At 42.9% G+C, this 25,000-nt stretch overlaps 4 protein-coding genes across 4 annotated transcripts in view; 1 reads left to right on the forward strand and 3 right to left on the reverse strand.

Moving 5' to 3' along the window:
* Positions 1 to 4,160: 4,160 nt before the first annotated feature.
* Positions 4,161 to 25,000, forward strand: part of LOC137988576 (uncharacterized) — a gene marked incomplete at its 5' end in the record, with an annotated part of 20,955 nt that continues 115 nt past the window's right edge. Inside the window, 2 exons of the mRNA XM_068834567.1 lie at positions 4,161 to 4,268; positions 24,648 to 25,000. The exon at positions 24,648 to 25,000 is cut by the window's right edge and continues 115 nt beyond it. Of these exons, the coding sequence (XP_068690668.1) occupies positions 4,161 to 4,268; positions 24,648 to 25,000 (461 nt within the window). The remainder of the gene's footprint in view (positions 4,269 to 24,647) is intronic.
* Positions 4,952 to 11,244, reverse strand: LOC137988569 (uncharacterized). Its single transcript, XM_068834559.1, has 2 exons — positions 10,553 to 11,244; positions 4,952 to 10,458 (listed from the first exon to the last, which is right to left on the reverse strand). The coding sequence occupies exon 2, from the start codon at positions 10,250 to 10,252 to the stop codon at positions 4,952 to 4,954; it is 5,301 nt and encodes a 1,766-aa protein (XP_068690660.1). The 5' UTR covers positions 10,253 to 10,458; positions 10,553 to 11,244.
* Positions 10,938 to 17,230, reverse strand: LOC137988570 (uncharacterized). The gene is made up of 2 exons (XM_068834560.1): positions 16,539 to 17,230; positions 10,938 to 16,444 (listed from the first exon to the last, which is right to left on the reverse strand). Exon 2 carries the CDS (start codon positions 16,236 to 16,238, stop codon positions 10,938 to 10,940), a length of 5,301 nt encoding a protein of 1,766 aa, XP_068690661.1. The 5' UTR covers positions 16,239 to 16,444; positions 16,539 to 17,230.
* LOC137988571 (uncharacterized) lies at positions 16,924 to 22,765 on the reverse strand. The gene is made up of 2 exons (XM_068834562.1): positions 22,525 to 22,765; positions 16,924 to 22,430 (listed from the first exon to the last, which is right to left on the reverse strand). Exon 2 carries the CDS (start codon positions 22,222 to 22,224, stop codon positions 16,924 to 16,926), a length of 5,301 nt encoding a protein of 1,766 aa, XP_068690663.1. The 5' UTR covers positions 22,225 to 22,430; positions 22,525 to 22,765.

Raw genomic sequence — 25,000 nt, forward strand, 5'->3', positions numbered from 1 at the left:
TCAGAACCTGAAAAAAAAATGTGTGGGAAAATTCCTCATTATTATATGATTAGTCGATTATGAACAGTGTTTTTTGGTCTTATTTTTTTATTTTAGCCTTTCCTTTCTGGGGTGCATCGTTTCATCATTACTTACATGTATTTGTGCATTAATTGAACAATGTATATGTACAGAGAACTTACCATCTGTATTGCTTCCTGCTAATGTTGCAAGATATCTTCTGGTTTCAACTAAATAAGGAAGAGGAGGAAAATGTGGTTTGCATGTATTTGTGAGGCCTGAGATGAGGCACACCAATCATCACAGAAGGAACCAAGGACTGAGATTCCCTGGAACTATTTTCTTCAAACTTTAGATTTATTTTGTCTCTTATTCAAAACTTGCTCAAAGACCATCTTTTTACGGTTAAGTGGATTAAAAATAACAAATTGGACCTGAAAACTGAAAATGTGTAAGTCCAGTACCCTGACCACCTCATTACACTGCTTTGATTACGTTTTGTGTTTGTTTTAATATTATACTTACGTCCACCTCTTGGACGGAAGTTATCTATCTGTTCTTCTAGTAGTCTGATCAATGCCAGGCTGTGCAGATAACTGCATGTTTAATGGCAAAGGTGAGTTGTGTGATAGTGGAGGACTGTGTACAAAAGGGAGAGTTGGTGAGGAAGGGGAAGAGTGTGGGGATGACAGAGCGGCAGATGTAGCAAAAACTGTAGCATCTGAAGCAGTGTTGTCCTCAGGTTGGTTGGATGACGCAGTACCTACATGTGAGATAGAGAACCAGTGAAAATAATGTAACTAGTAGTGAGTTGATATTGTGTGTTTCTTGGTGCTTCTCCGCAGTGACACAAGCATATCAATTAATATTTAATGTACAGGGTAGATGAAACAAAAATTAATAGATGTAAAAGGGATTATACTATTATGCATTATAAATGCCATTTTTTGAGTGATGTAAAAAGCAATGTTATTATGTTAAAATACACTGTAACTACAGAATGAGTCCATCCCCACCCCGCCAGATGCATGTACTAAAAGTCATTTGGGTCAAATGTTGGATCAACAAGATCAAAAATAGGATACGCAAAAAGTTGTCAACGAATAAAACACAATGAATATTTTTTTGTAGATAGCAAAGTTGGGCTTAATTTTTCGACAATTTCGATTTTCAGATCAGCAATAGAATACCAGGCCACGAGAAATGGACCATAAAAGCACTGCTACCGCAGTCGTGGTGTTGGATATACCTCGTTCTTTAGTCCATGACGCAAGCACCACGCCACTGCGGCAGCAGTCATTAAGCTCAACTCAATTTAACCACCAGCCATTCTACCCAATTCACTTTAACCTTTAAATAAGACGACTAAAGCACTGCGGCACCAGTCATTCCACTCAATTCACTCTATCCGACGCGAACTGCGCAAAACCCACTTTCGTTCACTCCGACGCTGCGGCTCGCGTCGAAAACGTAACGCCTCTTTGTTCCCCCGGTTGTTCTAAACCCAATTAGGCTAAACTTAGATTGGGGAAAATTTTAAATTGCTATTTATTTACCGTTAATGGAGATCTAGGATTTGTCACCAGACTTTGTCCCTGGGATTATAAGTTACGTCTTTCTCTTCGTTTGGTGGCCGGAGTTCAATGTTTCACGAAAAAGTGCGAAACAATGAAAGACAGACAAGAAAAAAGAAAGACTAAAGTAACATTCAAAACGTACCACCTCAGCTCCAGTACAAATAAATTTTCTTCTTAGCGTCCCCTCCAAAAAGTTCCATAATTTTCGTCCCGTCAGGGACGCCATGGTGAACGACACTCATGGAATGTCCTCTGTCATACGAGCTGATGATGTTCAAACTAATAAAAAGGGCAAATGTATTTTAGTCTCGTATTTTCTGATCGTAAAACACAGTGCTCGGTAACTTACCGCGAAAGATCCAGGATAGCCAAGGTCGGGAAATGAGACACCAACAACTGTTGTATCTCACTTGCAGTGTGGTTTTTAGTGAACGCGATTTCTTTTGCCCTCCCTGCGTTTTTCAATGTTAGAAAGGCGTTTTTACCTGGAGCAGCTCTGAGTCGCTTCTCCAGATGGACAAAGACTCGCGAAAAAGCACGACGGTTCAAACGTCTTGGTGGGCTTCTGTCATTTGTGGCAGATTCACCATCACTTTTGCTATTCGACTGATTTCTTGATGACATGTTTGACAAGCGACGTGAAAATGTAGCGTCCTTAGTCTTTGATCTAGAAATTTTAGGTGTTTCAAATCACATTACTATTGTTTGATGATGTCATACGAACGTTTCCTTTTTAGTTAGCAGTTTCTGGACTCAACCCATGCTTTCGCTGGCGCACAAATTATATTAAACAGAGTTTCGCCGTTTCTCTGTTTCTCATTGTATGTCTTCTGTAACTCAACTTGAATGAAAGAAAGGCAATTATTAATAGTAAAGTGGTATGGCATATCCCCTCATATGTTGTGTGATAAAAAATCGACATGTCATTAATGTCGGGGCCTGTTACCTTTTTTTATCCTTTCAGAGCCCGATTATATGGCGAGTTTAATTCCAGCCAGAGCTATAAATGAAAAATCTTCATCTGCCGATGGCAGGATTTAAACCCCGGGCCGTAATCGCAATTATTCTAAATGCTTATTGCGTCTATTGTTCCATGCATTGTTATTCAAAGGATTCCGTAACAAGAAGACAATCGTGGCCGGGTATTCCAAAATCGCTCCCTAAATGAGGCTTCTCAACAAATTTCTAAAACGAATATTTGTGAAACGATCAATCTTGCGAGATCACGCGCGATAGCTTTTTGGTACATATATATTTTTACAACGAAACTGTGAAAAAAAAAAAATTGTGTTCTCTGTGTTTCCAAACCCACGCGATGTAGAAATGGAAAAAATTGTTTCATTATGGCTTGCCTACATTTATTTTGCGTTAGCGGTAACAGAGATTTCTTTCAGATATAAACAGTTTCTGGTTGTCGTTCTTTTTCCGCGAAATCATCCAAGCTCCGAAACGACGCTCCGAACCAACACCCACTGCAGTGTGAAAATTGACTTCCGGGGAATGTTAAAAGAAAACTAACTGCAGAAGGAGGCATTATTCAGATTGTGGGACGAAATTATCAAAAATCATCTTGCTTAGATTTGGCTATATCCAGTCATTTATGATAGGCAAACAATTGAAAAATAAAAATTATTGCTCTGAGCAGAAGGGAGAAGGGCATCAGGAGGGCGTTAAAATTTGATTTAATAGCGGCCGATGTGCATTAGAACAATGCTGCTTATAAGTTGGAAACGCTATTTCACTATGGCAACGGCTTGGTCTGATTAACAATAATATTCGGCATAAGGACCACACGAGTGAATATCGTTATCTTCAGATAGCAAAGAAGTGTTTCGTATAAAATAAAAAGTGGAAAGACGTACAGTGGCGACGACAAAATATGGACTTGAACCTGCTCATCGATTTGGAGAGAGGCCCTCGCACGGATTTGATCAGATGGCTTCAAATGCGGCATTTGTTGGCTAATCCTCTAAGTTGTGCGCAGTGCAATTGTGCTACGGAAATGAAGGAGAGAAATGACGACCACATAGATGGGTTTTTTTGGTAAGCGGGTTTTCTTCTTGATGTGAACAGTTAATGTAACGTCTGAGATTGACGATTAAGTTCAAGCAGTCATGAGCAGGTACGGCAATTAGGCTGATTTATGAGGGAAAAACTGTTTTGATATCAAAGACAATAGAATACAATGCTATGTGAATAAATAGATAAGTAGATTGAGTGTAATTGTTGTATTTGATAAGAATTTGATGTAGCTTCCCATTCGACAGGGATTACAAAAAAAGAAATCAGCAAATGTAGGAAAGTAGATTATGCCAATCGTAATTTGTTGCGAACAGTTTCAAAGTGGGAAAATTTACCAACTCGAAGTTTGATTGCTTTGTGTTTCACATCCTTCGCAGGAGATGCTCTGGATGCAAAAAAAGGAGAAGCCTGCGTACTAACAGCTTCTTTGGGGAATTTCCCAAAGTGTCACTCGGAACACTTCTCCGAGTGATCTTTTCCTTCACTCAAGAAGATTCTCAAAAGAGGATAGCAGAGAACGTAAATTTAAATATGAATCTGGTCTGACAGATCTGTAGAAGATTACAAGATTTTTGTGCTGTGGATCTTCAATATCGACCAGTCATACCATTCAGAGGAGCCGGAGCTGTAGTCAAGTGTGACGAAAGCAAGTTTAACCACAAAGCTAAGGTAACATGTCTACATGTAAAACATGTCTTAAGGGGTGTGACTTTTAAATTTTCAAACCGTTGCTAAGGATGCTTAAAAAAGTCATTTCTTCAGTGCCTGAATCGCACCTACGTTCGAGGCACTATTTTATGGCAGGATCACGCCAAGACCCTGTAGATTTTTAGACTTTTATCCGTACTAGTTGTAAGTCGTTGAACTACTCGACTGAAAGAAAAATATTACACAAGTAGATTAATGTTTTAGAATACCGAAGATAGGCTAAAAAGGAATGGAACTGATTTCGTGAATATATACTTACAATTTGTATCTTCTAATCTACACGATCTTATGGTTTGATTTCTTCTGTTGACTGTCTTTAACGTTCTTGATCGGAGGTAAGTAAAAAAGCGATTTGCGCGTTTGCAGTACAGTGTCGATTTATATATTTCTGAATTTCTAATTAGTTGTCACCTTTCAACTCACGCAAACTTGCTGTGATAAATAAATTGCAAGAATAGTTGCCTACATTAAACCAGTAAGCGAAAGAACTTAACGCGCGAAGTGCGAATCACTCCGCCCCAGTGCGGAAATTAGAAGTTACCTCTAATTGAGCAACGACTTAAACATAATCGGTATTCAATGACTCGAGATGTCACAAATAACGTAATGTCTATTACATAATGCTGGTCTATGTATTCCCTTGATTAAGAAAGGTTCGCATTTAATTCGTCTTTTGTTGCTAAAAGACACAGCTTGTGAATCGGCCTGTCGTATTCACCGTCCTGAGTCTTGATTCTTGTCTTCCTAACCAAACCATCGTTTCCTGGGTATGTTGCAATGACTCGCGCCATCTTCCATTGGGATCTTTTGTGATTTGGGTCTATCTCTAGAACTAAGTCGTCGACTTGAAGATTTTCTCTGGTGCGAAACCACTTATTTCGTGGAAGTAGATTTGGCGCAAAGTATCTCATCCAGCATCTCCAAAATTCGTTCACGCGATTTTCTGTACTTCTTAAGAGATGTCTTGGGTTGATCCTTTCTTCTGGTTCTGGTTGAGGAATTGAAAGATGATGTCCTATGAGAATATCGTTTGGAGTAATTGGCGGGTTTTCCCATATGCTGTCAGAACTTGGGTATAAAGGACGTCCATTGATGACGTAGGTTGTCTCCGCGAGGAATGTTCTCCATTGCTCTTCGGTAAAGGCTTGATTCTTGCATGTAGCGTTCAGACTTTGTCTGACTGACTTGATGAGGGTTTTCACGACGCCATTTTGATGACTGGCATGAGGGGTATTCCATTTCCATCTAAAATCGCACGAGAAATCTTCAGATAGAACACCTTCAATCTTGGGGACGTTCCAACTCTGCATTATTTCCTTTAAGTACCCTTGTGCGCCTACAAAATTTGTCCCGCAGTCGGACCAGCAAATGCACGGGTGACCACGCAAACTCGCGAAACGACGGAATGCCATCAAGAAAGCGTCAGATGTTTTGTCGGTCACAAGTTCTAAGTGGACAGCTCTTGTTGTCATGCAGGTGAAAATGATTACTTGGGCCTCCTTGAGCGTTTTACGATTAAGCTTGATGTGCAATGGTCCAAACATGTCCATGGCGGTGTTGAAGAATGGCGGGGTGCCTACTGCAACTCGCAAGGATGGGATTTGTCCCATGAGTTGTTCCAATGGCTTCTTTCGGAGCTTCCTACAAGTAATGCACTTTGTTGTGAGTGCTTTAGACATACCACGAACTCCAATGATCCAGTACTTTCTCCTTGCCTCGTTAATTAGGCTTTTGTACCCACAGTGTCCGCGTCTTTCATGAAGGTCATGTAATAGCAAGATGACAAGAGGGTGATCGCGTGGAAGGATAACTGGGTTTCTTAATTCTTCTGGCAGCGATCTGACATCTTCGAGTCGTCCATGAGCTCGAAGTAATCCGTTTTCGTCCAGCTTCGGAGTTAATTTCTTGTCAATGACAGAGGGATCTAGGTGTGCCTGACTCCACTTGAATAGCTGTTTCTCCGAGCCTTGCAATTCTTGAACAGAGATTGAACCTGTCTTAACATTCTTTTTTCTCGCATTCTGGATAAATCGGCGAACGTAAGCGAGTGTTCTCCGTATCTTTGAAAATGTAGAACAGGTATTCAACAGTTGATGAAAAACGGGGTTAGTATCTTCTTCAGACTTATCCAGATCAACTTTGGTTTGAAATTCCGCTATGGCTGCTTCGTGTTGCATTGGCGTTTTAGTCTTCTCGATTTTCACTTCCATCAAGACACCAGCTTTTGCTGTAGGTTCGATGGGGGCTCTAGCTTCAAATTTAGGCCATTGTCCTTCGGGTAGCTGCAGGAAAGAGGGTCCCTTTATCCAGTCTTCTAGTTGCGATGGCTCTATTCCTCTAGTGAGGATGTTGGCTGGATTGAACTTTGACCTGATGTATCGGAAGTCTTCCACCCCAACAGTTTCTTGGATTTCTGCTACTCGACTTGATACGAAAGGTTTGAATTGGCGTGATGGGGTCTTAATCCAAGAAAGGACAGTAGAAGAGTCCACCCAGAAGATCCTCTTGCTGTCGTGGACGTTCGCAAACTGTAGAGACTTTCTGCAGGTTTCATATATCCTTGCAAGTGTTAAACAGCCCATGAGCTCCAGTCTCGGGATCGTTTTTCTCTTTAGTGGGGCAACGAAGGACTTGACTAAAACAGGAACGCACTTGTAACTTCCGTTCTGTAACTCCCATCGGAGGAAAATGACCGCTCCGTAAGCTTTTTCGCCACCATCACAGAATCCATGAATTTGTGGTACCCCAATCGCGTGGTTTGGTTTTAACATGCGATCGAATTCGACTGTTAAGAGGTGATTCATGGCTTGCAAATTCTCCATCCACTTGCTCTTGACTGCTGTAGGTAAGGTTTCGTCCCAATTGTAGCCTGAATGCCATAAGTCCTGCAAGTCGATCCTAAATTTAATAGCTACCGGCATCACAAGACCGATTGGGTCCCACAATTGTCCAATAAGACCCAGGCAACGTCTCTTAGTCAAAAGGTCCATCTGGTGGAGTTTGTTCCTTTTCAGGGAAAACTTGTCTGTTTGTTTATCCCATCTTAGACCAAGAAGATCTGCGCAGCGTTCACCGTCGGACTGGTCAATCTCCGCACGGTTTGAATGCCAAGCTTTTATCTGGAAATGACCTTTCTTAAGAATGGCGTCAATGTCGCTGATAATCTGTTTTGCTTCCGTTGTAGTTGCTTTGGAACTTCCGATATCATCCACGTACATATGGTCTTGAAGTTCTTTTGATGCTTCTGGGAACTCGGCTTGAGATATCTTTGCTAGTGTGTTGATGGCATTCGTTGCTATGTCGGGAGCTGGCTTATCTCCAAAGTTCAACCTGAGCCATTGGTATACTGTTGGCGAGTTGCTAATCTTACTCCTCCAAAGGAACCTGTGAAAAACCTGGTCGTCGGGATGAACCAAGATTTGATTGAACATTTTGCGTATATCGCCGATAAAGGCTACTTCGTTCCATCTCCATGCTGCCAAAACATCCAGGAGACTGTTGATGTAGTTTGGCCCTTTCTCTAGGTAATCATTGAGGGACAAACCGTCGTGACCTTTCGAAGATGAGTCAAAGACAAGTCGAACTTTTGTTGTTCTTTCCGGTGTTAACACGGCTTGTAAGGGTGAGTACCATTCAGGCTTGCTGTGATCAATCTGGTCAGGAGAGACTTGAATCACGTAGTCCTGCTCTAGAAGCTTTTGGACTTCCTCATTGACAACATCGAGACACCCCTTTTTCTGGAATGACCTCTCCGTGGAAAACAGCCTTTTCAGTGCGATGCCATAGTTACTTTGTTTGGGAGGGCCCGCTTCCGTCCAGGGCATCTTAACTTGTATTCTTCCGTCAACCAGGGTAGTTGAGGCTGCGAGGGACTTAACGAACTTGCTTTCGCGTATCTCGTTTTCGCTACACATACAAAGGTTGGTCGGTTTGACGCCAAGGAGATCTTGGTGAAGAAGTTCTTTGATGTCGTCTACGACATTTGCTGTTCTGATTTCAACCGACTGAATTTCTGAAGTAGTAGAGTTGTTCTTTTCAAACTGTCCCATAACGTACCAACCAAAACAGTTTCGTTTCGCAACAGGTTCCCCTGGCTCTCCGGACACTGTGTGGATATCAATGAAGGCTTCTACAAAGTCTGTACCGACAAGGAGATCTATGGCGCCACCCGAAAGGTGGAGTTTATCACAAACGTGCTTGAGATGAGGGTAGTGTCGCACTAATTCTTTGGAAAGCGTTTTTGCTTTACTGCAGGGCCTTGTAACAGTGTACACTTGAAGGGTCTTCTTAATATCCTCGTCAGCAGGTGAGGCAACAGTGATGTCGATTATCTGTGATGCTTCACTTTTCTTCTTCCCACCAGCTAAATTCATGGTCAGATGTGTTGCTGATCCACTCAACCCAAGTCGTCTGGCTGCATTCTTTGAGAGAAGACTGGTATTGGATCCAGAGTCTAACATCGCAAGGACTTCAACAAATTCTCTGTTTCCGTTCATGACTCCAACTTTTTGAACAGGGCACAAACCAGTCATGAGCTTTAACTTTTCTTTGTGATGAACAGCATTTTCTTGGATGTTACCATTTGATGTACTCGAGGGGGCCTGGCACTGACTTTGGAAAGAAGATGCTCTTGGATTTGGACTTGAGCTTGTTTCACCAATCTTGTCATTATGAAGAGAACGGTGATGATTTTTTCTGCATTTGTCGCATGTTGAACCGTCTGGTTTCCTGCAGTTGCTTGTATGATGCTTTCTAAGACATTTACGACATCGCCAATGTTGCTTTACAATCTCCCATCTCTGACTAATAGCTAACTCCTGGAACACAGGACAGGCAGCGAGGTGATGTTTTGTTTTACAGTTAAGTGGACAGGTGTCATCATCGGGTTCTTCGCCACTTGCGGCATTGTTCTCAGTTTTACTTGGGGTCCTGTATCGGCGACTCTCGTTTCTGTCTTCAAACACGGTGTTATTCTTGCCCCTTGAGCGGACACTTGCTTCTACGTGCAACCAGGTGATGAGGTTACTGACAGTTTCCTCTTTACCTTCTCTTTTCATTTCTCTTCCAAAATGAGAATTATCGTTCGGATCGAGCTTGGACAAAAGTTGAGACATAAGAAATGGCGCTTCCGAAGACTCCAACACCGGACATCCATTATCTTCCATATCATTCGCGTAGGATGATATTGTCGTGGCGAAGTGCGTGAACGACCTGGAGTCTCGTTTTACGGGCTTAAGGCTATTTATTTGGAGGAGCAGTTCGTCCATTAGTTTACGTTTGTCTGCAAATTCTGTGTCCAATATATTCCACGCGTTATCAATGGTTTTGCAAGTTTTTACCTGGTCAGACCACCACGATCCTCTCGGCAATGCATTTCGGAACCGTTGCAGTTGTTCATCTTTATCTTGATCGTATTTCTTCATCCAATGATTGAATTCTTTTCTCCAGGTAGCATAGGATCTGCGACTGCCGTCCCATGTTGGTACCGGTAATCGTTGCAGACCACTAGTGTTTGGTTTTGAGCTTAAGGTGTCCGCCATTTTCGTCACCGCTGATGTCATGGATGACATTGAAGCTGTCAAGGTCTTCAAGGTTTCAGAGTCTTTTGAAGACGTTTCCGTGGAATCTTGTTCCTTTTGGTAGGCAGCAAATTTTAAGGCAATCTGAAGGAAATCAGCTTTTACTTTGTCTCCAAGTTTCTTTGTTGTCAACAATGGTTCCTCCTCTGCGGTGATACCTTCATCAACCAATCTGTCTAAAATGGTTTCTTGTTGCTTCTTGATGAACCTGTATCTTGTCTCCACTTGATTGAATGCTGCCTCTAAGGTTTTTAACTCTGGCCTCACTGAAAAGATTATTTCAAATTCCTCTATTAATTCGTAGAAGATCGTTACCGCGTTTTCCATTTTCCCTGCGAGGGTCTTTGCGTCTACTTTAGGCGGCATCTTACTTTGTAGCCTCGATGCAAAGTTCGGAGATTCGGTATCTTCGGCGTGGATGATTTACAGCATTGATTTGGCGGGATCCTCTGGACAAATTTCGACTGAATCGCACCTACGTTCGAGGCACTATTTTATGGCAGGATCACGCCAAGACCCTGTAGATTTTTAGACTTTTATCCGTACTAGTTGTAAGTCGTTGAACTAGTCGACTGAAAGAAAAATATTACACAAGTAGATTAATGTTTTAGAATACTGAAGATAGGCTAAAAAGGAATGGAACTGATTTCGTGAATATATACTTACAATTTGTATCTTCTAATCTACACGATCTTATGGTTTGATTTCTTCTGTTGACTGTCTTTAACGTTCTTGATCGGAGGTAAGTAAAAAAGCGATTTGCGCGTTTGCAGTACAGTGTCGATTTATATATTTCTGAATTTCTAATTAGTTGTCACCTTTCAACTCACGCAAACTTGCTGTGATAAATAAATTGCAAGAATAGTTGCATACATTAAACCAGTAAGCGAAAGAACTTAACGCGCGAAGTGCGAATCACTCCGCCCCAGTGCGGAAATTAGAAGTTACCTCTAATTGAGCAACGACTTAAACATAATCGGTATTCAATGACTCGAGATGTCACAAATAACGTAATGTCTATTACATAATGCTGGTCTATGTATTCCCTTGATTAAGAAAGGTTCGCATTTAATTCGTCTTTTGTTGCTAAAAGACACAGCTTGTGAATCGGCCTGTCGTATTCACCGTCCTGAGTCTTGATTCTTGTCTTCCTAACCAAACCATCGTTTCCTGGGTATGTTGCAATGACTCGCGCCATCTTCCATTGGGATCTTTTGTGATTTGGGTCTATCTCTAGAACTAAGTCGTCGACTTGAAGATTTTCTCTGGTGCGAAACCACTTATTTCGTGGAAGTAGATTTGGCGCAAAGTATCTCATCCAGCATCTCCAAAATTCGTTCACGCGATTTTCTGTACTTCTTAAGAGATGTCTTGGGTTGATCCTCTCTTCTGGTTCTGGTTGAGGAATTGAAAGATGATGTCCTATGAGAATATCGTTTGGAGTAATTGGCGGGTTTTCCCATATGCTGTCAGAACTTGGGTATAAAGGACGTCCATTGATGACGTAGGTTGTCTCCGCGAGAAATGTTCTCCATTGCTCTTCGGTAAAGGCTTGATTCTTGCATGTAGCGTTCAGACTTTGTCTGACTGACTTGATGAGGGTTTTCACGACGCCATTTTGATGACTGGCATGAGGGGTATTCCATTTCCATTTAAAATCGCACGAGAAATCTTCAGATAGAACACCTTCAATCTTGGGGACGTTCCAACTCTGCATTATTTCCTTTAAGTACCCTTGTGCGCCTACAAAATTTGTCCCGCAGTCGGACCAGCAAATGCACGGGTGACCACGCAAACTCGCGAAACGACGGAATGCCATCAAGAAAGCGTCAGATGTTTTGTCGGTCACAAGTTCTAAGTGGACAGCTCTTGTTGTCATGCAGGTGAAAATGATTACTTGGGCCTCCTTGAGCGTTTTACGATTAAGCTTGATGTGCAATGGTCCAAACATGTCCATGGCGGTGTTGAAGAATGGCGGGGTGCCTACTGCAACTCGCAAGGATGGGATTTGTCCCATGAGTTGTTCCAATGGCTTCTTTCGGAGCTTCCTACAAGTAATGCACTTTGTTGTGAGTGCTTTGGACATACCACGAACTCCAATGATCCAGTACTTTCTCCTTGCCTCGTTAATTAGGCTTTTGTACCCACAGTGTCCGCGTCTTTCATGAAGGTCATGTAATAGCAAGATGACAAGAGGGTGATCGCGTGGAAGGATAACTGGGTTTCTTAATTCTTCTGGCAGCGATCTGACATCTTCGAGTCGTCCATGAGCTCGAAGTAATCCGTTTTCGTCCAGCTTCGGAGTTAATTTCTTGTCAATGACAGAGGGATCTAGGTGTGCCTGACTCCACTTGAATAGCTGTTTCTCCGAGCCTTGCAATTCTTGAACAGAGATTGAACCTGTCTTAACATTCTTTTTTCTCGCATTCTGGATAAATCGGCGAACGTAAGCGAGTGTTCTCCGTATCTTTGAAAATGTAGAACAGGTATTCAACAGTTGATGAAAAACGGGGTTAGTATCTTCTTCAGACTTATCCAGATCAACTTTGGTTTGAAATTCCGCTATGGCTGCTTCGTGTTGCATTGGCGTTTTAGTCTTCTCGATTTTCACTTCCATCAAGACACCAGCTTTTGCTGTAGGTTCGATGGGGGCTCTAGCTTCAAATTTAGGCCATTGTCCTTCGGGTAACTGCAGGAAAGAGGGTCCCTTTATCCAGTCTTCTAGTTGCGATGGCTCTATTCCTCTAGTGAGGATGTTGGCTGGATTGAACTTTGACCTGATGTATCGGAAGTCTTCCACCCCAACAGTTTCTTGGATTTCTGCTACTCGACTTGATACGAAAGGTTTGAATTGGCGTGATGGGGTCTTAATCCAAGAAAGGACAGTAGAAGAGTCCACCCAGAAGATCCTCTTGCTGTCGTGGACGTTCGCAAACTGTAGAGACTTTCTGCAGGTTTCATATATCCTTGCAAGTGTTAAACAGCCCATGAGCTCCAGTCTCGGGATCGTTTTTCTCTTTAGTGGGGCAACGAAGGACTTGACTAAAACAGGAACGCACTTGTAACTTCCGTTCTGTAACTCCCATCGGAGGAAAATGACCGCTCCGTAAGCTTTTTCGCCACCATCACAGAATCCATGAATTTGTGGTACCCCAATCGCGTGGTTTGGTTTTAACATGCGATCGAATTCGACTGTTAAGAGGTGATTCATGGCTTGCAAATTCTCCATCCACTTGCTCTTGACTGCTGTAGGTAAGGTTTCGTCCCAATTGTAGCCTGAATGCCATAAGTCCTGCAAGTCGATCCTAAATTTAATAGCTACCGGCATCACAAGACCGATTGGGTCCCACAATTGTCCAATAAGACCCAGGCAACGTCTCTTAGTCAAAAGGTCCATCTGGTGGAGTTTGTTCCTTTTCAGGGAAAACTTGTCTGTTTGTTTATCCCATCTTAGACCAAGAAGATCTGCGCAGCGTTCACCGTCGGACTGGTCAATCTCCGCACGGTTTGAATGCCAAGCTTTTATCTGGAAATGACCTTTCTTAAGAATGGCGTCAATGTCGCTGATAATCTGTTTTGCTTCCGTTGTAGTTGCTTTGGAACTTCCGATATCATCCACGTACATATGGTCTTGAAGTTCTTTTGATGCTTCTGGGAACTCGGCTTGAGATATCTTTGCTAGTGTGTTGATGGCATTCGTTGCTATGTCGGGAGCTGGCTTATCTCCAAAGTTCAACCTGAGCCATTGGTATACTGTTGGCGAGTTGCTAATCTTACTCCTCCAAAGGAACCTGTGAAAAACCTGGTCGTCGGGATGAACCAAGATTTGATTGAACATTTTGCGTATATCGCCGATAAAGGCTACTTCGTTCCATCTCCATGCTGCCAAAACATCCAGGAGACTGTTGATGTAGTTTGGCCCTTTCTCTAGGTAATCATTGAGGGACAAACCGTCGTGACCTTTCGAAGATGAGTCAAAGACAAGTCGAACTTTTGTTGTTCTTTCCGGTGTTAACACGGCTTGTAAGGGTGAGTACCATTCAGGCTTGCTGTGATCAATCTGGTCAGGAGAGACTTGAATCACGTAGTCCTGCTCTAGAAGCTTTTGGACTTCCTCATTGACAACATCGAGACACCCCTTTTTCTGGAATGACCTCTCCGTGGAAAACAGCCTTTTCAGTGCGATGCCATAGTTACTTTGTTTGGGAGGGCCCGCTTCCGTCCAGGGCATCTTAACTTGTATTCTTCCGTCAACCAGGGTAGTTGAGGCTGCGAGGGACTTAACGAACTTGCTTTCGCGTATCTCGTTTTCGCTACACATACAAAGGTTGGTCGGTTTGACGCCAAGGAGATCTTGGTGAAGAAGTTCTTTGATGTCGTCTACGACATTTGCTGTTCTGATTTCAACCGACTGAATTTCTGAAGTAGTAGAGTTGTTCTTTTCAAACTGTCCCATAACGTACCAACCAAAACAGTTTCGTTTCGCAACAGGTTCCCCTGGCTCTCCGGACACTGTGTGGATATCAATGAAGGCTTCTACAAAGTCTGTACCGACAAGGAGATCTATGGCGCCACCCGAAAGGTGGAGTTTATCACAAACGTGCTTGAGATGAGGGTAGTGTCGCACTAATTCTTTGGAAAGCGTTTTTGCTTTACTGCAGGGCCTTGTAACAGTGTACACTTGAAGGGTCTTCTTAATATCCTCGTCAGCAGGTGAGGCAACAGTGATGTCGATTATCTGTGATGCTTCACTTTTCTTCTTCCCACCAGCTAAATTCATGGTCAGATGTGTTGCTGATCCACTCAACCCAAGTCGTCTGGCTGCATTCTTTGAGAGAAGACTGGTATTGGATCCAGAGTCTAACATCGCAAGGACTTCAACAAATTCTCCGTTTCCGTTCATGACTCCAACTTTTTGAACAGGGCACAAACCAGTCATGAGCTTTAACTTTTCTTTGTGATGAACAGCATTTTCTTGGATGTTACCATTTGATGTACTCGAGGGGGCCTGGCACTGACTTTGGAAAGAAGATGCTCTTGGATTTGGACTTGAGCTTGTTTCACCAATCTTGTCATTATGAAGAGAACGGTGATGATTTTTTCTGCATTTGTCGCATGTTGAACCGTCTGGTTTCCTGCAGTTGCTTGTATGATGCTTTCTAAGACATTTACGACATCGCCAATGTTGCTTTACAATCTCCCATCTCTGACTAATAGCTAACTCCTGGAACACAGGACAGGCAGCGAGGTGATGTTTTGTTTTACAGTTAAGTGGACAGGTGTCATCATCGGGTTCTTCGCCACTTGCGGCATTGTTCTCAGTTTTACTTGGGGTCCTGTATCGGCGACTCTCGTTTCTGTCTTCAAACACGGTGTTATTCTTGCCCCTTGAGCGGACACTTGCTTCTACGTGCAACCAGGTGATGAGGTTACTGACAGTTTCCTCTTTACCTTCTCTTTTCATTTCTCTTCCAAAATGAGAATTATCGTTCGGATCGAGCTTGGACAAAAGTTGAGACATAAGAAATGGCGCTTCCGAAGACTCCAACACCGGACATCCATTATCTTCCATATCATTCGCGTAGGATGATATTGTCGTGGCGAAGTGCGTGAACGACCTGGAGTCTCGTTTTACGGGCTTAAGGCTATTTATTTGGAGGAGCAGTTCGTCCATTAGTTTACGTTTGTCTGCAAATTCTGTGTCCAATATATTCCACGCGTTATCAATGGTTTTGCAAGTTTTTACCTGGTCAGACCACCACGATCCTCTCGGCAATGCATTTCGGAACCGTTGCAGTTGTTCATCTTTATCTTGATCGTATTTCTTCATCCAATGATTGAATTCTTTTCTCCAGGTAGCATAGGATCTGCGACTGCCGTCCCATGTTGGTACCGGTAATCGTTGCAGACCACTAGTGTTTGGTTTTGAGCTTAAGGTGTCCGCCATTTTCGTCACCGCTGATGTCATGGATGACATTGAAGCTGTCAAGGTCTTCAAGGTTTCAGAGTCTTTTGAAGACGTTTCCGTGGAATCTTGTTCCTTTTGGTAGGCAGCAAATTTTAAGGCAATCTGAAGGAAATCAGCTTTTACTTTGTCTCCAAGTTTCTTTGTTGTCAACAATGGTTCCTCCTCTGCGGTGATACCTTCATCAACCAATCTGTCTAAAATGGTTTCTTGTTGCTTCTTGATGAACCTGTATCTTGTCTCCACTTGATTGAATGCTGCCTCTAAGGTTTTTAACTCTGGCCTCACTGAAAAGATTATTTCAAATTCCTCTATTAATTCGTAGAAGATCGTTACCGCGTTTTCCATTTTCCCTGCGAGGGTCTTTGCGTCTACTTTAGGCGGCATCTTACTTTGTAGCCTCGATGCAAAGTTCGGAGATTCGGTATCTTCGGCGTGGATGATTTACAGCATTGATTTGGCGGGATCCTCTGGACAAATTTCGACTGAATCGCACCTACGTTCGAGGCACTATTTTATGGCAGGATCACGCCAAGACCCTGTAGATTTTTAGACTTTTATCCGTACTAGTTGTAAGTCGTTGAACTAGTCGACTGAAAGAAAAATATTACACAAGTAGATTAATGTTTTAGAATACTGAAGATAGGCTAAAAAGGAATGGAACTGATTTCGTGAATATATACTTACAATTTGTATCTTCTAATCTACACGATCTTATGGTTTGATTTCTTCTGTTGACTGTCTTTAACGTTCTTGATCGGAGGTAAGTAAAAAAGCGATTTGCGCGTTTGCAGTACAGTGTCGATTTATATATTTCTGAATTTCTAATTAGTTGTCACCTTTCAACTCACGCAAACTTGCTGTGATAAATAAATTGCAAGAATAGTTGCATACATTAAACCAGTAAGCGAAAGAACTTAACGCGCGAAGTGCGAATCACTCCGCCCCAGTGCGGAAATTAGAAGTTACCTCTAATTGAGCAACGACTTAAACATAATCGGTATTCAATGACTCGAGATGTCACAAATAACGTAATGTCTATTACATAATGCTGGTCTATGTATTCCCTTGATTAAGAAAGGTTCGCATTTAATTCGTCTTTTGTTGCTAAAAGACACAGCTTGTGAATCGGCCTGTCGTATTCACCGTCCTGAGTCTTGATTCTTGTCTTCCTAACCAAACCATCGTTTCCTGGGTATGTTGCAATGACTCGCGCCATCTTCCATTGGGATCTTTTGTGATTTGGGTCTATCTCTAGAACTAAGTCGTCGACTTGAAGATTTTCTCTGGTGCGAAACCACTTATTTCGTGGAAGTAGATTTGGCGCAAAGTATCTCATCCAGCATCTCCAAAATTCGTTCACGCGATTTTCTGTACTTCTTAAGAGATGTCTTGGGTTGATCCTCTCTTCTGGTTCTGGTTGAGGAATTGAAAGATGATGTCCTATGAGAATATCGTTTGGAGTAATTGGCGGGTTTTCCCATATGCTGTCAGAACTTGGGTATAAAGGACGTCCATTGATGACGTAGGTTGTCTCCGCGAGAAATGTTCTCCATTGCTCTTCGGTAAAGGCTTGATTCTTGCATGTAGCGTTCAGACTTTGTCTGACTGACTTGATGAGGGTTTTCACGACGCCATTTTGATGACTGGCATGAGGGGTATTCCATTTCCATTTAAAATCGCACGAGAAATCTTCAGATAGAACACCTTCAATCTTGGGGACGTTCCAACTCTGCATTATTTCCTTTAAGTACCCTTGTGCGCCTACAAAATTTGTCCCGCAGTCGGACCAGCAAATGCACGGGTGACCACGCAAACTCGCGAAACGACGGAATGCCATCAAGAAAGCGTCAGATGTTTTGTCGGTCACAAGTTCTAAGTGGACAGCTCTTGTTGTCATGCAGGTGAAAATGATTACTTGGGCCTCCTTGAGCGTTTTACGATTAAGCTTGATGTGCAATGGTCCAAACATGTCCATGGCGGTGTTGAAGAATGGCGGGGTGCCTACTGCAACTCGCAAGGATGGGATTTGTCCCATGAGTTGTTCCAATGGCTTCTTTCGGAGCTTCCTACAAGTAATGCACTTTGTTGTGAGTGCTTTGGACATACCACGAACTCCAATGATCCAGTACTTTCTCCTTGCCTCGTTAATTAGGCTTTTGTACCCACAGTGTCCGCGTCTTTCATGAAGGTCATGTAATAGCAAGATGACAAGAGGGTGATCGCGTGGAAGGATAACTGGGTTTCTTAATTCTTCTGGCAGCGATCTGACATCTTCGAGTCGTCCATGAGCTCGAAGTAATCCGTTTTCGTCCAGCTTCGGAGTTAATTTCTTGTCAATGACAGAGGGATCTAGGTGTGCCTGACTCCACTTGAATAGCTGTTTCTCCGAGCCTTGCAATTCTTGAACAGAGATTGAACCTGTCTTAACATTCTTTTTTCTCGCATTCTGGATAAATCGGCGAACGTAAGCGAGTGTTCTCCGTATCTTTGAAAATGTAGAACAGGTATTCAACAGTTGATGAAAAACGGGGTTAGTATCTTCTTCAGACTTATCCAGATCAACTTTGGTTTGAAATTCCGCTATGGCTGCTTCGTGTTGCATTGGCGTTTTAGTCTTCTCGATTTTCACTTCCATCAAGACACCAGCTTTTGCTGTAGGTTCGATGGGGGCTCTAGCTTCAAATTTAGGCCATTGTCCTTCGGGTAACTGCAGGAAAGAGGGTCCCTTTATCCAGTCTTCTAGTTGCGATGGCTCTATTCCTCTAGTGAGGATGTTGGCTGGATTGAACTTTGACCTGATGTATCGGAAGTCTTCCACCCCAACAGTTTCTTGGATTTCTGCTACTCGACTTGATACGAAAGGTTTGAATTGGCGTGATGGGGTCTTAATCCAAGAAAGGACAGTAGAAGAGTCCACCCAGAAGATCCTCTTGCTGTCGTGGACGTTCGCAAACTGTAGAGACTTTCTGCAGGTTTCATATATCCTTGCAAGTGTTAAACAGCCCATGAGCTCCAGTCTCGGGATCGTTTTTCTCTTTAGTGGGGCAACGAAGGACTTGACTAAAACAGGAACGCACTTGTAACTTCCGTTCTGTAACTCCCATCGGAGGAAAATGACCGCTCCGTAAGCTTTTTCGCCACCATCACAGAATCCATGAATTTGTGGTACCCCAATCGCGTGGTTTGGTTTTAACATGCGATCGAATTCGACTGTTAAGAGGTGATTCATGGCTTGCAAATTCTCCATCCACTTGCTCTTGACTGCTGTAGGTAAGGTTTCGTCCCAATTGTAGCCTGAATGCCATAAGTCCTGCAAGTCGATCCTAAATTTAATAGCTACCGGCATCACAAGACCGATTGGGTCCCACAATTGTCCAATAAGACCCAGGCAACGTCTCTTAGTCAAAAGGTCCATCTGGTGGAGTTTGTTCCTTTTCAGGGAAAACTTGTCTGTTTGTTTATCCCATCTTAGACCAAGAAGATCTGCGCAGCGTTCACCGTCGGACTGGTCAATCTCCGCACGGTTTGAATGCCAAGCTTTTATCTGGAAATGACCTTTCTTAAGAATGGCGTCAATGTCGCTGATAATCTGTTTTGCTTCCGTTGTAGTTGCTTTGGAACTTCCGATATCATCCACGTACATATGGTCTTGAAGTTCTTTTGATGCTTCTGGGAACTCGGCTTGAGATATCTTTGCTAGTGTGTTGATGGCATTCGTTGCTATGTCGGGAGCTGGCTTATCTCCAAAGTTCAACCTGAGCCATTGGTATACTGTTGGCGAGTTGCTAATCTTACTCCTCCAAAGGAACCTGTGAAAAACCTGGTCGTCGGGATGAACCAAGATTTGATTGAACATTTTGCGTATATCGCCGATAAAGGCTACTTCGTTCCATCTCCATGCTGCCAAAACATCCAGGAGACTGTTGATGTAGTTTGGCCCTTTCTCTAGGTAATCATTGAGGGACAAACCGTCGTGACCTTTCGAAGATGAGTCAAAGACAAGTCGAACTTTTGTTGTTCTTTCCGGTGTTAACACGGCTTGTAAGGGTGAGTACCATTCAGGCTTGCTGTGATCAATCTGGTCAGGAGAGACTTGAATCACGTAGTCCTGCTCTAGAAGCTTTTGGACTTCCTCATTGACAACATCGAGACACCCCTTTTTCTGGAATGACCTCTCCGTGGAAAACAGCCTTTTCAGTGCGATGCCATAGTTACTTTGTTTGGGAGGGCCCGCTTCCGTCCAGGGCATCTTAACTTGTATTCTTCCGTCAACCAGGGTAGTTGAGGCTGCGAGGGACTTAACGAACTTGCTTTCGCGTATCTCGTTTTCGCTACACGTACAAAGGTTGGTCGGTTTGACGCCAAGGAGATCTTGGTGAAGAAGTTCTTTGATGTCGTCTACGACATTTGCTGTTCTGATTTCAACCGACTGAATTTCTGAAGTAGTAGAGTTGTTCTTTTCAAACTGTCCCATAACGTACCAACCAAAACAGTTTCGTTTCGCAACAGGTTCCCCTGGCTCTCCGGACACTGTGTGGATATCAATGAAGGCTTCTACAAAGTCTGTACCGACAAGGAGATCTATGGCGCCACCCGAAAGGTGGAGTTTATCACAAACGTGCTTGAGATGAGGGTAGTGTCGCACTAATTCTTTGGAAAGCGTTTTTGCTTTACTGCAGGGCCTTGTAACAGTGTACACTTGAAGGGTCTTCTTAATATCCTCGTCAGCAGGTGAGGCAACAGTGATGTCGATTATCTGTGATGCTTCACTTTTCTTCTTCCCACCAGCTAAATTCATGGTCAGATGTGTTGCTGATCCACTCAACCCAAGTCGTCTGGCTGCATTCTTTGAGAGAAGACTGGTATTGGATCCAGAGTCTAACATCGCAAGGACTTCAACAAATTCTCCGTTTCCGTTCATGACTCCAACTTTTTGAACAGGGCACAAACCAGTCATGAGCTTTAACTTTTCTTTGTGATGAACAGCATTTTCTTGGATGTTACCATTTGATGTACTCGAGGGGGCCTGGCACTGACTTTGGAAAGAAGATGCTCTTGGATTTGGACTTGAGCTTGTTTCACCAATCTTGTCATTATGAAGAGAACGGTGATGATTTTTTCTGCATTTGTCGCATGTTGAACCGTCTGGTTTCCTGCAGTTGCTTGTATGATGCTTTCTAAGACATTTACGACATCGCCAATGTTGCTTTACAATCTCCCATCTCTGACTAATAGCTAACTCCTGGAACACAGGACAGGCAGCGAGGTGATGTTTTGTTTTACAGTTAAGTGGACAGGTGTCATCATCGGGTTCTTCGCCACTTGCGGCATTGTTCTCAGTTTTACTTGGGGTCCTGTATCGGCGACTCTCGTTTCTGTCTTCAAACACGGTGTTATTCTTGCCCCTTGAGCGGACACTTGCTTCTACGTGCAACCAGGTGATGAGGTTACTGACAGTTTCCTCTTTACCTTCTCTTTTCATTTCTCTTCCAAAATGAGAATTATCGTTCGGATCGAGCTTGGACAAAAGTTGAGACATAAGAAATGGCGCTTCCGAAGACTCCAACACCGGACATCCATTATCTTCCATATCATTCGCGTAGGATGATATTGTCGTGGCGAAGTGCGTGAACGACCTGGAGTCTCGTTTTACGGGCTTAAGGCTATTTATTTGGAGGAGCAGTTCGTCCATTAGTTTACGTTTGTCTGCAAATTCTGTGTCCAATATATTCCACGCGTTATCAATGGTTTTGCAAGTTTTTACCTGGTCAGACCACCACGATCCTCTCGGCAATGCATTTCGGAACCGTTGCAGTTGTTCATCTTTATCTTGATCGTATTTCTTCATCCAATGATTGAATTCTTTTCTCCAGGTAGCATAGGATCTGCGACTGCCGTCCCATGTTGGTACCGGTAATCGTTGCAGACCACTAGTGTTTGGTTTTGAGCTTAAGGTGTCCGCCATTTTCGTCACCGCTGATGTCATGGATGACATTGAAGCTGTCAAGGTCTTCAAGGTTTCAGAGTCTTTTGAAGACGTTTCCGTGGAATCTTGTTCCTTTTGGTAGGCAGCAAATTTTAAGGCAATCTGAAGGAAATCAGCTTTTACTTTGTCTCCAAGTTTCTTTGTTGTCAACAATGGTTCCTCCTCTGCGGTGATACCTTCATCAACCAATCTGTCTAAAATGGTTTCTTGTTGCTTCTTGATGAACCTGTATCTTGTCTCCACTTGATTGAATGCTGCCTCTAAGGTTTTTAACTCTGGCCTCACTGAAAAGATTATTTCAAATTCCTCTATTAATTCGTAGAAGATCGTTACCGCGTTTTCCATTTTCCCTGCGAGGGTCTTTGCGTCTACTTTAGGCGGCATCTTACTTTGTAGCCTCGATGCAAAGTTCGGAGATTCGGTATCTTCGGCGTGGATGATTTACAGCATTGATTTGGCGGGATCCTCTGGACAAATTTCGACTGAATCGCACCTACGTTCGAGGCACTATTTTATGGCAGGATCACGCCAAGACCCTGTAGATTTTTAGACTTTTATCCGTACTAGTTGTAAGTCGTTGAACTAGTCGACTGAAAGAAAAATATTACACAAGTAGATTAATGTTTTAGAATACCGAAGATAGGCTAAAAAGGAATGGAACTGATTTCGTGAATATATACTTACAATTTGTATCTTCTAATCTACACGATCTTATGGTTTGATTTCTTCTGTTGACTGTCTTTAACGTTCTTGATCGGAGGTAAGTAAAAAAGCGATTTGCGCGTTTGCAGTACAGTGTCGATTTATATATTTCTGAATTTCTAATTAGTTGTCACCTTTCAACTCACGCAAACTTGCTGTGATAAATAAATTGCAAGAATAGTTGCATACATTAAACCAGTAAGCGAAAGAACTTAACGCGCGAAGTGCGAATCAGTGCCTGTAACTCTACTGCACGATTTTCTAGTTTAGACTAAAAATGGCAGGAACTGAAACCGTTTTTCAACAGCCAATGAACTATGGCTTCTGTTGGATTCGACCAGAGTCTCTCTTTCCCGACCGCTGGTCAAGGGAACGCTGACTCTGGGAACGAGATTGACTCACAGTCGTTCGGTTCCTTCGATCTAATGGTCCCTATTGTTATTATCCGGTGAAAAAAGCGCATCTTCCTTTCTTTTCCTGAGTTTTTACATGTTTTTCACTGAAAAGCACGGCAGAGGACTGGGACTAGTTGTGCATGCGCCTTTCATTAGAAGTGAGGTCAGATTTCAATTGAAAAAGTTACTTCAAAGAACCATCTATGCAGCCTTTTTAGTAGGGTTTTTAAATAAAAACTTCTTTGTCAACCATTGTCTTTCTCTTGTTAAGCATCATTTGTAAAAAAGGAAACTGAGCGACCAAAATGGCGGGCATGGGAAGAGTATGCATAGTTCTAAATAATAACGTGAACAATAAAACAAAAAGGCACAGTAAAGTGGTTTCCCTAGTATTGACATGGAGCTTAATGATATGAACTCGCGCATTGTCTTGATAATGAAGCCGATGGTTTATCACTAACTGAAAAACTGTCTTCAGTAACCCTAACCCGGCCAGACGTACTATTTTACTCTGTCTAACGCAGGAGGATTTTACTCGTCAGTGGAGAAATCGTCTGGGGTAGAAGCGGAATTATTTGAATTTTGATATTCTTGATTACTGTCGTTTTTTACCTCAATGATTCATGATTCCTACAAGATTTTTTTTCCAGATTCATGATTCGCGAAGACTTTTTCATCACCTATTGACTTAATGATTTTCTCAGTGGTAACGGGCTGAAATTCCTAGCATGGTCTCTGAAACTGGGCTAGAATTTTCAGCTCGCGCAAACGGGGTGAAAAAACTGTAAAAAGGCCATCTAATCGAAATGAAATTTCAGTCCGGGCTGAAAAAGGAACGTGAGCATGCGCATCGACTGTGTTGTCGCATCTCAGTAAATTTTAGCACGAAAATGTGTGTATTGCGCCCAGGCTGTGATTCATCATGTAATCGCAACAACATTTCAGACCGCTGGGCGGGGCGAAATTTCAGCCTGGGCTGGAACCTGCCATGTAATCAGGCCCTTAGGCCCATGGAGAATTTCAGCCTCGGCCGAAATTTCGCTTCGCCCATCAAGCTGAAATGTTGTTTCAATTACATGATAAATCTCAGCCCGGGCGCAAAAAGTGAATTTGCATGGGAAAATTTACTGAGATGCGAAAACACAGTCGATGCGCGTGCTTACGGTCCTTATTCAGCGCGGGCTGAACTTTCATCTCGATTACATGGAATTTTTGCTGAGATCTTGGCCCGTCTAACCAGGACGAAAACCATGTAATCAGACCATGGTTTCGTATCATTTGGTGTTCAAACTTCTGCTTCATCCAGATTCGGTATCATCATTCATTGTGTCTAGGTATGGATTTTTTTTTGTAACTCAACATTAAGCACAAGGTTACTGGAGAAACAAGGGGACTGTCAACCCGGAATGCACAAATTATATAGGGAGTCCAGGGGCATGCTCCCCCGGATAAAAGTTTTGAAAATAGGACTCTCGGAAACGCCATATCCTCCATTCCTTGGTTCGAACGTAATTCATTCATACATGTATTTTGTCTGATTCTCCCGAGCCGTAGTACAAAGATTCATAGTTCTTACATTTATTGTAACTATGATCCATGATTCATCATTCCGCTTCCAGCCCCGAAACGCCGGTACATTGTGATGTAATGGGGTTCCATACTCACCATCTGAGTTCGCATCATAACCTTCTCTTTAATTGTTTCTGTCAGTACAACAGGGGAAGGAGGCCTGCTCGTGATACATGGGTATTTGGCATCATCACAGCTGAATACAGTCCTGCTAGAGGGTATTTCACAGTAGTTGACAGGAGAGATGCTGCTACCCTTTGCCCTATCATAGAGCAGTGTCTTTTGCCTGGCAGTGAAGTCCATACAGACGACTGGGGCGTGTATAGAGGTCTCATCCGCCTTGCTAACGTCCGAAGACACCGTGTTGTCGTGCATGCCCGTAATTTCGTGGATCCTCACACCGGTGTGCACACCCAAGAAGTGGAGTCGTGCTGGAGTCAACTCAAATTAGGATTGAAACAGAAGAAAGGCATTAGAAGAAAAGATCTACAGTC

The sequence above is a fragment of the Montipora foliosa genome, unplaced genomic scaffold (assembly GCF_036669935.1).
Source record: "Montipora foliosa isolate CH-2021 unplaced genomic scaffold, ASM3666993v2 scaffold_422, whole genome shotgun sequence".
Lineage (NCBI taxonomy): Eukaryota > Metazoa > Cnidaria > Anthozoa > Scleractinia > Acroporidae > Montipora > Montipora foliosa.